The sequence below is a fragment of the Gymnoscopelus microlampas genome (assembly GCF_963454915.1).
Source record: "Gymnoscopelus microlampas genome assembly, chromosome: 7".
Taxonomy (NCBI): Eukaryota; Metazoa; Chordata; class Actinopteri; order Myctophiformes; family Myctophidae; genus Gymnoscopelus; species Gymnoscopelus microlampas.
In genome coordinates this window covers 58,406,148-58,422,776 of record NC_139944.1, presented here as the reverse complement: position 1 = coordinate 58,422,776, position 16,629 = coordinate 58,406,148, and the positions used below count along the sequence as shown (strand labels likewise).

At 36.6% G+C, this 16,629-nt stretch overlaps 1 protein-coding gene across 1 annotated transcript in view; it reads right to left on the bottom strand.

The window, feature by feature from the left end:
- Positions 1-16,629, bottom strand: part of dnah9 (dynein, axonemal, heavy chain 9) — a gene marked incomplete at both ends in the record, with an annotated part of 202,183 nt that overhangs the window by 170,050 nt on the left and 15,504 nt on the right. Inside the window, 8 exons of the mRNA XM_084061956.1 lie at positions 3,360-3,622; positions 5,600-5,708; positions 6,323-6,472; positions 6,661-6,787; positions 7,938-8,006; positions 8,793-8,907; positions 15,473-15,608; positions 15,847-15,966. Coding sequence (XP_083918082.1) covers positions 3,360-3,622; positions 5,600-5,708; positions 6,323-6,472; positions 6,661-6,787; positions 7,938-8,006; positions 8,793-8,907; positions 15,473-15,608; positions 15,847-15,966 — 1,089 coding nt within the window. The remainder of the gene's footprint in view (positions 1-3,359; positions 3,623-5,599; positions 5,709-6,322; positions 6,473-6,660; positions 6,788-7,937; positions 8,007-8,792; positions 8,908-15,472; positions 15,609-15,846; positions 15,967-16,629) is intronic.

Here is a 16,629-nt window from a genome sequence, read left to right as displayed (position 1 = left end):
GATTGGAGATATCCTAAGAATTGTAAACAGCTCTCTACTTTCAGGCGTCTTTCCAGACTCACTGAAAACGGCTGTAGTCAGGCCGTTACTCAAGAAACACAACCTTGATCCATTGGTGCTGGGTAATTATAGACCAATCTCTAATCTGCCATTTCTGGGAAAGGTCTTAGAAAAAACTATCTTTCATCAACTGGATGTGTTCCTACAGAACAATAAGGTTCATAACAAATTCCAATCTGGCTTCAGGAAAGGTCATAGCACAGAAACAGCACTTGTAAAAGTAATTAATGATCTTAGGGTGTCCGCTGACAACAAAAATATATCTGTTCTCCTACTCCTTGACTTAACCGCTGCTTTTGACACGATTGATCACAAAATTCTACTACAACGCATGGAGTACTGGATTGGTTTGTCAGGCACAGCCTTGTCTTGGTTTTACTCTTACCTAACAGGCAGAAGCTATTTTGTCAGCCTAGCTAATTTTGACTCAGACAAACATGACATCTGTTCTGGTATTCCACAGGGCTCAATTCTGGGTCCCTTATTGTTCTCCCTGTATATACTACCACTGGGAGAACTCATCGCCGATCACGGAGTGAACTTCCATTTCTATGCTGATGATACCCAGCTGTATCTTTCGGTAGCTCCAGACGACCCCTGCGCTCTAGACCCATTGTTGACCTGTCTGTCCAGTATAAAATGCTGGATGAGTGAGAACTTTCTTAAGCTAAATGAGGATAAAACAGAAATTCTCATAATTGGCTCCAGTGAGCAGAGAGAATTAATAATAAGTAGACTTGGTAACCTGGCTGTAGAAAGTAACACCACAGTAAAGAACCTGGGGGTTATTATCGACTCTGAATTGAATTTTAATGCACACATTAATCATGTCACCAAGATTGCTTTCTTTCATCTTAGAAATATTGCGCGAATTAGAGACTATCTGTCGTTAGACGACGCAAAAACGCTGATCCACGCTTTTGTTTTCTCTCGGCTTGATTACTGCAATGCACTCTACTCTGGCCTGCCTAAGAAAACAACTGACAGATTACAACTTGTTCAAAATGCGGCAGCCAGAATTTTAACTAAAACTAGAATGAGAGAACATATCACTCCAGTACTAGCTTCACTACACTGGCTCCCGGTTGTTTTTAGGATTGATTTTAAAATTCTTTTAATAGTTTATAAAGCTCTAAATGGTCTGGCACCTTCCTACCTCTATGACTGCCTAGAGAGACATGATCCAAACCGGACCCTCAGGTCTTCAAGTGCTGACCTACTCGAGGTGCCTAAAATGACATATAAAAAATACGGTGAAGCAGCATTCTGCTTTTACGGACCAACAGTGTGGAATAAACTCCCATTACACCTAAAACAGGCAGCCTCTGTCGATAGCTTTAAAGCACAGCTCAAGACCTATTTCTTCACTCTTGCTTTTAGCTGACTCTTTGGTTGATTTTTAAGTCCTCACTGTATTGCCTATTTTAATGTTTTATGCTTTTGCTTTTATTTTATTTTATTTTTTGTTTGCTTTATTGTTAAATTGGTTGTAACTGTAACTGTATTCTTGCTCTGTAAAGCACTTTGCGCTGCATTTCATGTCATGAAAGGTGCTATACAAATAAAGTTTATTATTATTATTATTATTAGCCTCTTTCAAAGTGAGGTAAGACAGGAACAATCACGAAATGGCTGAGAAATGGCGGATACTGTAACAATTGGATAGGACACTTACACAGACAGGACAGATAGACACTTACACAGTACAGACAGGACGGATAGGACACTTACATAGACAGGACGGATAGGACACTTATACAGACAGGACGGATAGGACACTTATACAGACAGGACGGATAGGACACTTATACAGACAGGACGGATCGGACACTTATACAGACAGGACGGATAGGACAGTTAGAACATAAGAATTAGAACATTCCCAACATTCCCAACACAAGTCTGCTGGCGGACACTTGTGCTCCGAGGAGCACTTTTTCTAGTTATTATTATTATTATTGTCTCCGCCAGGAGACATTGTTTTCACTTTCCACATGTCAAGCTAACATTGGTCAAGCCTCACGTGACACGTGACAATACGGTGAAATAGTGTGATCTGATTGGCTAGTGACGTATAGCGGTGTCACTTTGAAAGAGTCTTAGCCTCTTTCAAAGTGAGGTAAGACAGGAATAATAACACTTACACAGACAGGACAGATAGGACACACTTACATAGGACACTTACATAGACAGGACGGATAGGACACTTATACAGACAGGACGGATAGGACACTTATACAGACAGGACGGATAGGACACTTATACAGACAGGACGGATAGGACAGTTATACAGACGGATAGGACACTTGTGTCATGTTACTATGACACAGTAACATGTTCTATTTTTTGTAAGAATTAGAACATAAGAAGTAGAACATTCCCAACATTCCCAAGTCTGCTGGCGGAGACTTGTGCTCCGAGGAGCACTTTTTCTAGTTATTATTATTATTATTATTATTGTCTCCGCCAGGAGAGTTTGTTTTCACTTTCTGAAACTGGGACTAACATTGGCCAAGCCTCACGTGACAATACGGTGAAATAGTGTGATCTGATTGGCTAGTGACGTATAGCGGCCTATCAAATACATATGTCACTTTGAAAGAGTCTGTGCCTCTTTCAAAGTGAGGTAAGACAGGAATAATCACGAAATGGCTGAGAAATGGCGGATACTGTAACAATTGGATAGGACACTTACAGAGACAGGACGGATAGGACACTTACATAGACAGGACGGATAGGACACTTATACAGACAGGACGGATAGGACACTTATACAGACAGGACGGATAGGACACTTATACAGACAGGACGGATAGGACACTTATACAGACAGGACGGATAGGACACTTATACAGACAGGACGGATAGGACACTTATACAGACAGGACGGATAGGACACTTATACAGACAGGATGGATAGGACAGTTATACAGACGGATAGGACACTTGTGTCATGTTACTATGACACAGTAACATGTTCTATTTTTTGTAAGAATTAGAACATAAGAATTAGAACATTCCCAACATTCCCAACACAAGTCTGCTGGCGGAGACTTGTGCTCCGAGGAGCACTTTTTCTAGTTATTATTATTATTATTAATATATTATAAGAGGGAACCAGAGACAATTAAACTCATCACTTTTGGTTCAAGTCAGTAGTGGAAAAAGTAATCTTTTTTTTTTTACTTAATTAAAAGTATCAATACTGTAGATTTGATTCCCAGAGATAAAACAATGATATCAAATGGGGGTCCTTGAGGATGTTGAGGACCACTGAGTGTATTCCAGAGCAAACAGACCTGCAGCAGGAAGTGGATCTTGTGTCCAGAGGTTCGGACCAGCGTGTAGAACCTGTCCAGACGCTCGGCCCGCTCCTCCAGGCCCAGCGGGCCCAGCAGGCCCAGTGGGCCGTCCTTCTTGCCCTCCCTCCGCTGGAAGACGGGGCCGGAGGCCCAGGACCTCATGGAGATCTGGATCTCCTCCACGTTGTCCCTGGTCCTCTGGAGACGAGACTCCAGGTCACACACGAGGTCACACACCTCCTGTATGTAGGACCACACCCCTAAAGACCACACCCCTATAGTTAATACACACCCCCTGTATGTAGGACAACACCCCTATAGACCACACCCCTATAGTTAATACACACCCCTATAGTTAATACACACCCCCTGTATGTAGGACCACACCCCTAAAGACCACACCCCTATAGTTAATACACACCCCCTGTATGTAGGACAACACCCCTATAGACCACACCCCTATAGTTAATACACACCCCTATAGTTAATACACACCCCTATAGTTAATACACACCCCCTGTATGTAGGACAACACCCCTATAGACCACACCCCTATAGTTAATACACACCCCTATAGTTAATACACACCCCTATAGTTAATACACACCCCCTGTATGTAGGACAACACCCCTATAGACCACACCCCTATAGTTAATACACACCCCTATAGTTAATACACACCCCCTGTATGTAGGACCACACCCCTAAAGACCACACCCCTATAGTTAATACACACCCCCTGTACGTAGGACCACACCCCTAAAGACCACACCCCATAGTTACTACACACCCCCTGTATACGGAGCATAAATTAGGCTTGACGGGCTGCAGCTGCGCAAGCAAGAGCAGGTTCTGTTATGATCATCAGTGGCGTGCACAGACATTTTGAGGGGCAGGTGCTCAAGTAAATTATACATTTTTTTTGTTTACTTGGTCTGCTCTTTTTTCCCTCTACACCTACACCTCTTTGCCAAAAATAGCCGATCTACAAGCCCACAACGGCGTTGTGGGCTTGTAGATCTGCTATTTTTGGCTAAAGTTCTCCTCAGAAAAGGGATGCTAGGTTTCGAGTGGTTATGGTAAAAAGAAAAATCATACCACAAAGATTTGGCGGACCCCCTGTAGTAACTCTGAGGACCCCCTAGGGGTCCCGGACCCCCTGTTGAAGACCCCTGCTGTAACTGCTGTAACTGAAAAAAAGGGCAATTCTGGTCAAGAGGGCAAAGGGCAGGTGCTCTAGCACCACCTAGAGTCTATCTGTGCACATCCCTGATGATCATAGAGCTGTTCTTATGACAGACACTGGAGGCGGGGTTTTGAGGACAACTGCTTTGAATTGTTATTATTGTTTTTACACACAACAAAGAAACAAGGATTATATCTTTCAAGAGCGAGAGATCACAGTAAACATCCTAAGCATTCTTCCTCCATACTGGGAGAAAAACAGCATCGTTTGATGGGATGCATTTTCACACGTGAGGCTGTGACCACTTTAACATTGCATCTTATGAGCGGTGGGGTTCATTTGGTGCCGGCCTGCGCTGCATACTGGTTCTGATCAGTGTGATGTTGTCTGTTAAGGTTCTATAGATCTATACATACTGGTTCTTATCAGTGTGACGTGGTCTGTTAAGGTTCTATAGATCTATACATACTGGTTCTTATCAGTGTGACGTGGTCTGTTAAGGCGTCTATTGAACAAACTCTTTCTCCTGCTCTGCCACCAACATGTATGGTGTTTATTGTCTCCGCCAGGAGACTATGTTTTCCTTCTCGTCCGTCCGTGTGTCCGTGTGTCCACCAAGCTAACATTGGTCAAGCTTCACGTGACACGTGACAATATGTTGAAAGGGTGTGCTTTGATTGGCTAGCGAGACGCATGATGAAATAGAGCCCTATAAATAGGTGTGTCACTTCAAAAGATTGTTTATATCTTTTGAAGTGAGGTAAGACAGGATTAATCAGGAACAGACCTGTGCTCCGAGGAGCACATGTTCTAGTTTATGCTATGTTGATGAATTGAATACATAGGACCACAATGGAAAAACATTTGCGTGTTATCCTTTTAGTCTTAATGACTGACTGACTGACTGACTGACTGACTGACTGACTGACTGACTGACTGTACCTCATGATGCTGTTTACATGTATGTCTAATAATGTATTCATTCAATCAATCAATCAATCAATCAATCAATCAATGCTCATGTTATGGCTCCATAATGCCCATAATGCACCTTGGCTGTTCCAGGTCAGGACGTCCGTGGCCTCGCTGAGCCGAGCATCGATGTCAGTGAGCTGAGTCTGGAGCAGAGGACCCTCTACCTCCAGCACCGAGACCACCACCTACACCAGGGACCCCCCAACATCAACATATTATTACCATTATAACCCTAACCACCTACACCAGGGACCCCCATGATTATTATTATTATTATTATTGTCTCCGCCAGGCCGAAGGCATGGCGAGAGAGTATGTTTTACCCCCTGTCTGTCCGTCCGTCTGTCACCAGCTAATCTCCGGCACCGTTGGCCCGGTCGCTCCGAAACTGTGCACACACACTCCCTGGATGCCAATCAGAACCTCTGCCCCAAATTTTTCACATGGGCCTGTTATAGCGCCACCAGGAGGCCGATTTGTGCAAAACGTCATGCAAATCGGTACACAGTAGCTCTATAGTCATGTGATCAACACGGATCTGTCCGATTTCCCATATCCCATCCTCATTGGCTAAGGTTGGCTTCCAAAGTTTGCAGGATTGGTCCGTTTTGAACAAAATGCCTCAAATCATGAATGCAGTGTCAATGCAAGAATAAATGGCACGGAGGCCAAAATAATATTATATATATATATATATATATATATATATATATATATATATATATATATATATATATATATATATATATATATATATTATATATTATATATATATAATTAGATACAGATCATTTTGTACCTTGTTGTAACGGCCCACAGTCAGCTCCAGGCAGGCCAAATACTGCCACAGCTGCCCTCTGCTGGTGTAGATGTGCATTGCAGCGTCTGGGATGATGGCCTCCGTCTGTCTGGCCTCCAGGTACTTCACTTCCCTCAGGACACACACCAGCTGTGTGTGAGTGTGTGTGTGTGTGTGTGTGTGTGTGTGTGTGTGTGTGTGTGTGTGTGTGTGTGTGTGTGTGTGTGTGTGTAAATAAAAGGTTTATTTCACTTTTTAAAGTAAATAAAAGATTACAGTACAGTATTATAATCTGTGATACGTATTCATGCTGACCCCATGACCCCATGACCCCTGACCTGTGGGCTGAAGTTGACAGAGATGAGCCTGGAGGCGGGGTTTCTGCTGATGAGTGGCAGGTTGAGGTTGAACTCTGACCTCTCTGCTACCGTGTGACTCCACCCCTCATACAGCTGACTGGAGTATCTACACACACACACACACACACACACACACACACACACACACACACACACACACACACACACACACACACACACACACACACACACACACACACACACACACACACACACACACACACACACTTTAGTTAGAATAGTTTTTAGAGCGGGTTTGCTAGTTAAAATAGCTTTTAGTTTTTGAAAAGGCTTAGTTTTAGTCATTTCTTTTAGTTTAGGTTTTAGTTTTTTTATTGTAATATGAGGTAGTCAGGAGACACATTAATAAGGTTATTTATTGTAATATGAGGTAGTCAGGAGACACATTAATAAGGTTATGTGGTCAGGAACGAGGCGGAGCCGAGTTCCGCAAGCATCACTGAAGCGCCAATAATGTAGGTAAAACACACCCTCTGGTGTAACATTGCGATTATACAACAGTTACCAACAAAACACATCCAAATGTATTCATATTGTGGGGCAATTCATAATAAAAATGTTTCGCTATTATCGTTTCCCTGTAAAGAGAAGAGTTTATTTGACTGAGACATTAAACAGTCCCTGTAACAGCGCTCTGAGGCACCGTCTCATCAACACAGCTGATTCCAGTAGGCTATATGCTCCGTCGTACGACCCAGAGCCTTCTATTAGAGAGTTGCGCCAATGAGGGGTCAGAAACAGCGTCGGTCACGTGGTTCATGTAGCTGGAAATAGTGACAAGGAGCCGTTGACTTTAATGCATTCCATGAACTTCCGGTTTAGGGATTTGTCACTATTCGCCAATGTATGTGTATGTAGAAGACCTGGCCCGAAGAAGTGAACAGATTTGGCGTAACTCTCTAATAGATGGCACTGGTACGACCGCGTCACGTGGCCAAAATAACTGATCTACAAGCTGACCACGTGTCGCGATGGCGACGCGTTGTGAACTTGTAGATCGGCTATTTTCATAGCTGTTTGTCTGTTTGTTTTCCTACCGTGGGACAGCGTGACGTCACAGCACAGCTGTGCCATATATGGTTCTAATCAGGTGCGGACTGCAGTGCGGAGTGATTTATTAATGTGATTAGGCCCGTGATATCATGCTGGTTTGAAGCACGGCTAGATAGCTATTTCAACCAATCAGATTGCTTGGTCGGAACTACCTGTTGTATATATTATATTTATTGACACACCTGTCCAGGAGTCGTGTCATCTCTTCATACTTCTGGACAACACGTGTTCCTTCTTCACTTTCCAGAAACCTGAGGACACAAAGACACAGGGATACCACAATATATATATATATATATATATATATATATATATATATATATATATATATATATATATATATATTATAATATATATAAAATAATACACCTGAGGACACAAAGACACAGGGATACCACAATATATATATATATATATATATATATATATATTATAATATATATAAAATAATACACCTGAGGACACAAAGACACAGGGATACCACAATATATATATATATATAATATATATTATATTATAATATATATAAAATAATACACCTGAGGACACAAAGACACAGGGATACCACAACATATATATATAATATATATTATATTATAATATACATAAAATAATACACCTGAGGACACAAAGACACAGGGATACCACGACATATATATATATATAATATATATTATATTATAATATATATTAATTAATACACCTGAGGACACAAAGACACAGGGATACCACAACATATATATATATAATATATATTATATTATAATATATATAAAATAATACACCTGAGGACACAAAGACACAGGGATACCACAACATATATATATAATATATATTATATTATAATATATATTATATATAATATATATTATATTATAATATATATAAAATAATACACCTGAGGACACAAAGACACAGGGATACCACAACATCTCATGAAGCTTCATGATTTTAATGATAATAATAATAATAATAATAATAATAATGTATTTAAAGAGTATTTTCAACAGCAGGAGAGTAAGAGAAAGAGGACTTACTGGAAGGAAACCTGTTTGAACTTAGAGAACGACGTCTGGATGCGTTCCTGTAACTGTTGGCTCCACCTCAGTCCCAACGCTACCGCTGGCATGTTCTTACTGACCGGACTAGAACCTGAGTTTAACAACATAATATGTTCTTATTCACTAGAACCTGAGTTTAACAACATAATAATCATGTTCTTATTCACTAGAACCTGAGTTTAACAACATAATATGTTCTTATTCACTAGAACCTGAGTTTAACAACATAATAATAATGTTCTTATTCACTAGAACCTGAGTTTAACAACATAATATGTTCTTATTCACTAGAACCTGAGTTTAACAACATAATAATCATGTTCTTATTCACTAGAACCTGAGTTTAACAACATAATATGTTCTTATTCACTAGAACCTGAGTTTAACAACATAATAATCATGTTCTTATTCACTAGAACCTGAGTTTAACAACATAATATGTTCTTATTCACTAGAACCTGAGTTTAACAACATAATAATAATGTTCTTATTCACTAGAACCTGAGTTTAACAACATAATAATAATGTTCTTATTCACTAGAACCTGAGTTTAACAACATAATGTGTTCTTATTCACTAGAACCTGAGTTTAACAACATAATAATAATGTTCTTATTCACTAGAACCTGAGTTTAACAACATAATAATCATGTTCTTATTCACTAGAACCTGAGTTTAACAACATAATATGTTCTTATTCACTAGAACCTGAGTTTAACAACATAATAATCATGTTCTTATTCACTAGAACCTGAGTTTAACAACATAATATGTTCTTATTCACTAGAACCTGAGTTTAACAACATAATAATAATGTTCTTATTCACTAGAACCTGAGTTTAACAACATAATAATAATGTTCTTATTCACTAGAACCTGAGTTTAACAACATAATAATCATGTTCTTATTCACTAGAACCTGAGTTTAACAACATAATATGTTCTTATTCACTAGAACCTGAGTTTAACAACATAATAATAATGTTCTTATTCACTAGAACCTGAGTTTAACAACATAATGTGTTCTTATTCACTAGAACCTGAGTTTAACAACATAATAATAATGTTCTTATTCACTAGAACCTGAGTTTAACAACATAATAATAATGTTCTTATTCACTAGAACCTGAGTTTAACAACATAATAATGTTCTTATTCACTAGAACCTGAGTTTAACAACATAATATGTTCTTATTCACTAGAACCTGAGTTTAACAACATAATAATAATGTTCTTATTCACTAGAACCTGAGTTTAACAACATAATAATAATGTTCTTATTCACTAGAACCTGAGTTTAACAACATAATAAATAATAATGTTCTTATTCACTAGAACCTGAGTTTAACAACATAATAATAATGTTCTTATTCACTAGAACCTGAGTTTAACAACATAATATGTTCTTATTCACTAGAACCTGAGTTTAACAACATAATATGTTCTTATTCACTAGAACCTGAGTTTAACAACATAATAATAATGTTCTTATTCACTAGAACCTGAGTTTAACAACATAATAAATAATAATGTTCTTATTCACTAGAACCTGAGTTTAACAACATAATAATAATGTTCTTATTCACTAGAACCTGAGTTTAACAACATAATAAATAATAATGTTCTTATTCACTAGAACCTGAGTTTAACAACATAATATGTTCTTATTCACTAGAACCTGAGTTTAACAACATAATAATAATGTTCTTATTCACTAGAACCTGAGTTTAACAACATAATAATAATGTTCTTATTCACTAGAACCTGAGTTTAACAACATAATAAATAATAATGTTCTTATTCACTAGAACCTGAGTTTAACAACATAATAATAATGTTCTTATTCACTAGAACCTGAGTTTAACAACATAATAATAATGTTCTTATTCACTAGAACCTGAGTTTAACAACATAATATGTTCTTATTCACTAGAACCTGAGTTTAACAACATAATAATAATGTTCTTATTCACTAGAACCTGAGTTTAACAACATAATAATAATGTTCTTATTCACTAGAACCTGAGTTTAACAACATAATATGTTCTTATTCACTAGAACCTGAGTTTAACAACATAATAATAATGTTCTTATTCACTAGAACCTGAGTGTAACAACATAATAATAATGTTCTTATTCACTAGAACCTGAGTTTAACAACATAATAATAATGTTCTTATTCACTAGAACCTGAGTTTAACATAATAATGATAATGTTCTTATTCACTAGAACCTGAGTTTAACAACATAATATGTTCTTATTCACTAGAACCTGATTTTAACATAATAATAATAATGTTCTTATTCACTAGAACCTGAGTTTAACAACATAATATGTTCTTATTCACTAGAACCTGAGTTTAACAACATAATATGTTCTTATTCACTAGAACCTGAGTTTAACATAATAATAATAATGTTCTTATTCACTAGAACCTGAGTTTAACAACATAATAATCATGTTCTTATTCACTAGAACCTGAGTTTAACAACATAATATGTTCTTATTCACTAGAACCTGAGTTTAACAACATAATATGTTCTTATTCACTAGAACCTGAGTTTAACAACATAATAATCATGTTCTTATTCACTAGAACCTGAGTTTAACAACATAATATGTTCTTATTCACTAGAACCTGAGTTTAACAACATAATAAATAATAATGTTCTTATTCACTAGAACCTGAGTTTAACAACATAATAATAATGTTCTTATTCACTAGAACCTGAGTTTAACAACATAATATGTTCTTATTCACTAGAACCTGAGTTTAACAACATAATAAATAATAATGTTCTTATTCACTAGAACCTGAGTTTAACAACATAATAATAATGTTCTTATTCACTAGAACCTGAGTTTAACAACATAATATGTTCTTATTCACTAGAACCTGAGTTTAACAACATAATAATCATGTTCTTATTCACTAGAACCTGAGTTTAACAACATAATATGTTCTTATTCACTAGAACCTGAGTTTAACAACATAATATGTTCTTATTCACTAGAACCTGAGTTTAACAACATAATATGTTCTTATTCACTAGAACCTGAGTTTAACAACATAATATGTTCTTATTCACTAGAACCTGAGTTTAACAACATAATATGTTCTTATTCACTAGAACCTGAGTTTAACAACATAATAATAATGTTCTTATTCACTAGAACCTGAGTTTAACAACATAATAATAATGTTCTTATTCACTAGAACCTGAGTTTAACAACATAATATGTTCTTATTCACTAGAACCTGAGTTTAACAACATAATAATAATGTTCTTATTCACTAGAACCTGAGTTTAACAACATAATAATCATGTTCTTATTCACTAGAACCTGAGTTTAACAACATAATATGTTCTTATTCACTAGAACCTGAGTTTAACAACATAATATGTTCTTATTCACTAGAACCTGAGTTTAACAACATAATATGTTCTTATTCACTAGAACCTGAGTTTAACAACATAATAAATAATAATGTTCTTATTCACTAGAACCTGAGTTTAACAACATAATAATAATGTTCTTATTCACTAGAACCTGAGTTTAACAACATAATATGTTCTTATTCACTAGAACCTGAGTTTAACAACATAATAATAATGTTCTTATTCACTAGAACCTGAGTTTAACAACATAATATGTTCTTATTCACTAGAACCTGAGTTTAACAACATAATATGTTCTTATTCACTAGAACCTGAGTTTAACAACATAATAATAATGTTCTTATTCACTAGAACCTGAGTTTAACAACATAATAATCATGTTCTTATTCACTAGAACCTGAGTTTAACAACATAATATGTTCTTATTCACTAGAACCTGAGTTTAACAACATAATAATAATGTTCTTATTCACTAGAACCTGAGTTTAACAACATAATATGTTCTTATTCACTAGAACCTGAGTTTAACAACATAATAATAATGTTCTTATTCACTAGAACCTGAGTTTAACAACATAATATGTTCTTATTCACTAGAACCTGAGTTTAACAACATAATATGTTCTTATTCACTAGAACCTGAGTTTAACAACATAATATGTTCTTATTCACTAGAACCTGAGTTTAACAACATAATAATAATGTTCTTATTCACTAGAACCTGAGTTTAACAACATAATAATAATGTTCTTATTCACTAGAACCTGAGTTTAACAACATAATATGTTCTTATTCACTAGAACCTGAGTTTAACAACATAATAATAATGTTCTTATTCACTAGAACCTGAGTTTAACAACATAATAATAATGTTCTTATTCACTAGAACCTGAGTTTAACAACATAATATGTTCTTATTCACTAGAACCTGAGTTTAACAACATAATATGTTCTTATTCACTAGAACCTGAGTTTAACAACATAATATGTTCTTATTCACTAGAACCTGAGTTTAACAACATAATAAATAATAATGTTCTTATTCACTAGAACCTGAGTTTAACAACATAATAATAATGTTCTTATTCACTAGAACCTGAGTTTAACAACATAATAATAATGTTCTTATTCACTAGAACCTGAGTTTAACAACATAATATGTTCTTATTCACTAGAACCTGAGTTTAACAACATAATAATAATGTTCTTATTCACTAGAACCTGAGTTTAACAACATAATATGTTCTTATTCACTAGAACCTGAGTTTAACAACATAATAATAATGTTCTTATTCACTAGAACCTGAGTTTAACAACATAATAATAATGTTCTTATTCACTAGAACCTGAGTTTAACAACATAATATGTTCTTATTCACTAGAACCTGAGTGTAACAACATAATAATCATGTTCTTATTCACTAGAACCTGAGTTTAACAACATAATATGTTCTTATTCACTAGAACCTGAGTTTAACAACATAATATGTTCTTATTCACTAGAACCTGAGTTTAACAACATAATAATAATGTTCTTATTCACTAGAACCTGAGTTTAACAACATAATATGTTCTTATTCACTAGAACCTGAGTTTAACAACATAATAATAATGTTCTTATTCACTAGAACCTGAGTTTAACAACATAATATGTTCTTATTCACTAGAACCTGAGTGTAACAACATAATAATCATGTTCTTATTCACTAGAACCTGAGTTTAACAACATAATATGTTCTTATTCACTAGAACCTGAGTTTAACAACATAATATGTTCTTATTCACTAGAACCTGAGTTTAACAACATAATATGTTCTTATTCACTAGAACCTGAGTTTAACAACATAATAATAATGTTCTTATTCACTAGAACCTGAGTTTAACAACATAATAATCATGTTCTTATTCACTAGAACCTGAGTTTAACAACATAATATGTTCTTATTCACTAGAACCTGAGTTTAACAACATAATATGTTCTTATTCACTAGAACCTGAGTTTAACAACATAATAATAATGTTCTTATTCACTAGAACCTGAGTTTAACAACATAATAATAATGTTCTTATTCACTAGAACCTGAGTTTAACAACATAATGTGTTCTTATTCACTAGAACCTGAGTTTAACAACATAATATGTTCTTATTCACTAGAACCTGAGTTTAACAACATAATATGTTCTTATTCACTAGAACCTGAGTTTAACAACATAATAATAATGTTCTTATTCACTAGAACCTGAGTTTAACAACATAATAATAATGTTCTTATTCACTAGAACCTGAGTTTAACAACATAATAAATAATAATGTTCTTATTCACTAGAACCTGAGTTTAACAACATAATAAATAATAATGTTCTTATTCACTAGAACCTGAGTTTAACAACATAATAAATAATAATGTTCTTATTCACTAGAACCTGAGTTTAACAACATAATATGTTCTTATTCACTAGAACCTGAGTTTAACAACATAATAATCATGTTCTTATTCACTAGAACCTGAGTTTAACAACATAATATGTTCTTATTCACTAGAACCTGAGTTTAACAACATAATATGTTCTTATTCACTAGAACCTGAGTTTAACAACATAATAATAATGTTCTTATTCACTAGAACCTGAGTTTAACAACATAATAATAATGTTCTTATTCACTAGAACCTGAGTTTAACAACATAATAATCATGTTCTTATTCACTAGAACCTGAGTTTAACAACATAATAATAATGTTCTTATTCACTAGAACCTGAGTTTAACAACATAATAATAATGTTCTTATTCACTAGAACCTGAGTTTAACAACATAATATGTTCTTATTCACTAGAACCTGAGTTTAACAACATAATAAATAATAATGTTCTTATTCACTAGAACCTGAGTTTAACAACATAATAATCATGTACTAGGGCACTATAAATTCAAAATGGCTTTGTTTGGTTTAGGCCATGGCTCCAAGATACTTTGTTGTTAGTGAGGACATGATACAGGTGTGTACCAGTGTGCATACACGTAGGTGAAACCGTATTGTGGGACATTTTGTAGGGAGCGCTATTAAACCATTAGGCAACGGCCCTTTTTGAGACATCTAACCTGGGCCCTGGTCAGGTCTAATCTGGGCCCTGGTCAGGTCTAATCTGGGCCCTGGTCAGGTCTAATCTGGGCCCTGGTCAGGTCTAATCTGGGCCCTGGTCAGGTCTAATCTGGGCCCTGGTCAGTCTAATCTGGGCCCTGGTCAGGTCTCACCGTGGAGGTGTTTGTTGAAGTGACGTCTGCAGGAGTCCAGCTCCTCCTCTAACATGGACACAAGGTGAACGTATCTGTCCTGTGCGTCTCCACACACCAGGGGGCGCTCCAACAGACTGCCGAACATGTCCAGCACCTGGACGAGTGAAGAGAGAGAGAGAGAGAGAGAGAGACAGAGAGAGAGAGAGAGAGAGAGAGAGAGAGAGAGAGAGAGAGAGAGAGAGAGAGAGAGAGAGAGAATGCACCAATAAAAACAAGTTAGTGTGTTTATGAATTTACAATTCAGGCATTTAGCAGATATATGTATCCTGTGTGTGTGTGTGTGTGTGTGTGTGTGTGTGTGTGTGTGTGTGTGTGTGTGTGTGTCTCCACACCCTGAAGGCGTGCTCCAGCCCTGAGGCGTCCAGGTAGAAGGCCTGATGGAACATGGACCCCAGACGTCTCTCTGTGTCCTCCACCTTCACCTGGAACCTCCTGGCATCCCTCTCAAAGTCCTGTAGGGGGAGACATTTCACCCAGTCAGCCATTCAATCACCACACAGACATACATCCAACCAGAACTGATACAAAGAACAGATACTCCTGGTCCAAAATGTATTAAAGAATCATATTTGAACTGGGGACCCCCCACCTTGATAAGCAGTAGGAATTGTATGAGTTGAGGCATTACATTTAGTTTGACTCGGTTCCAAAGATAAAGTTTGTGAAAATAGCTGGTTTCTCTATGCATGTACCTGGTTGCTGACGTCCGTACAGTCGTAGGGTTTCTCTATACATGTACCTGGTTGCTGACGTCCGTACAGTCGTAGGGTTTCTCTATACATGTACCTGGTTGCTGACGTCCGTACAGTCGTAGGGTTTCTCTATACATGTACCTGGTTGCTGACGTCCGTACAGTCGTAGGGTTTCTCTATAACATGTACCTGGTTGCTGACGTCCGTACAGTCGTAGGGTTTCTCTGTACATGTACCTGGTTGCTGACGTCCGTACAGTCGTGGGGTTTCTCTATAACATGTACCTGGTTGCTGACGTCCGTACAGTCGTAGGGTTTCTCTATAACATGTACCTGGTTGCTGACGTCCGTACAGTCGTAGGGTTTCTCTATAACATGTACCTGGTTGCTGACGTCCGTACAGTCGTAGGGTTTTTCTATATCA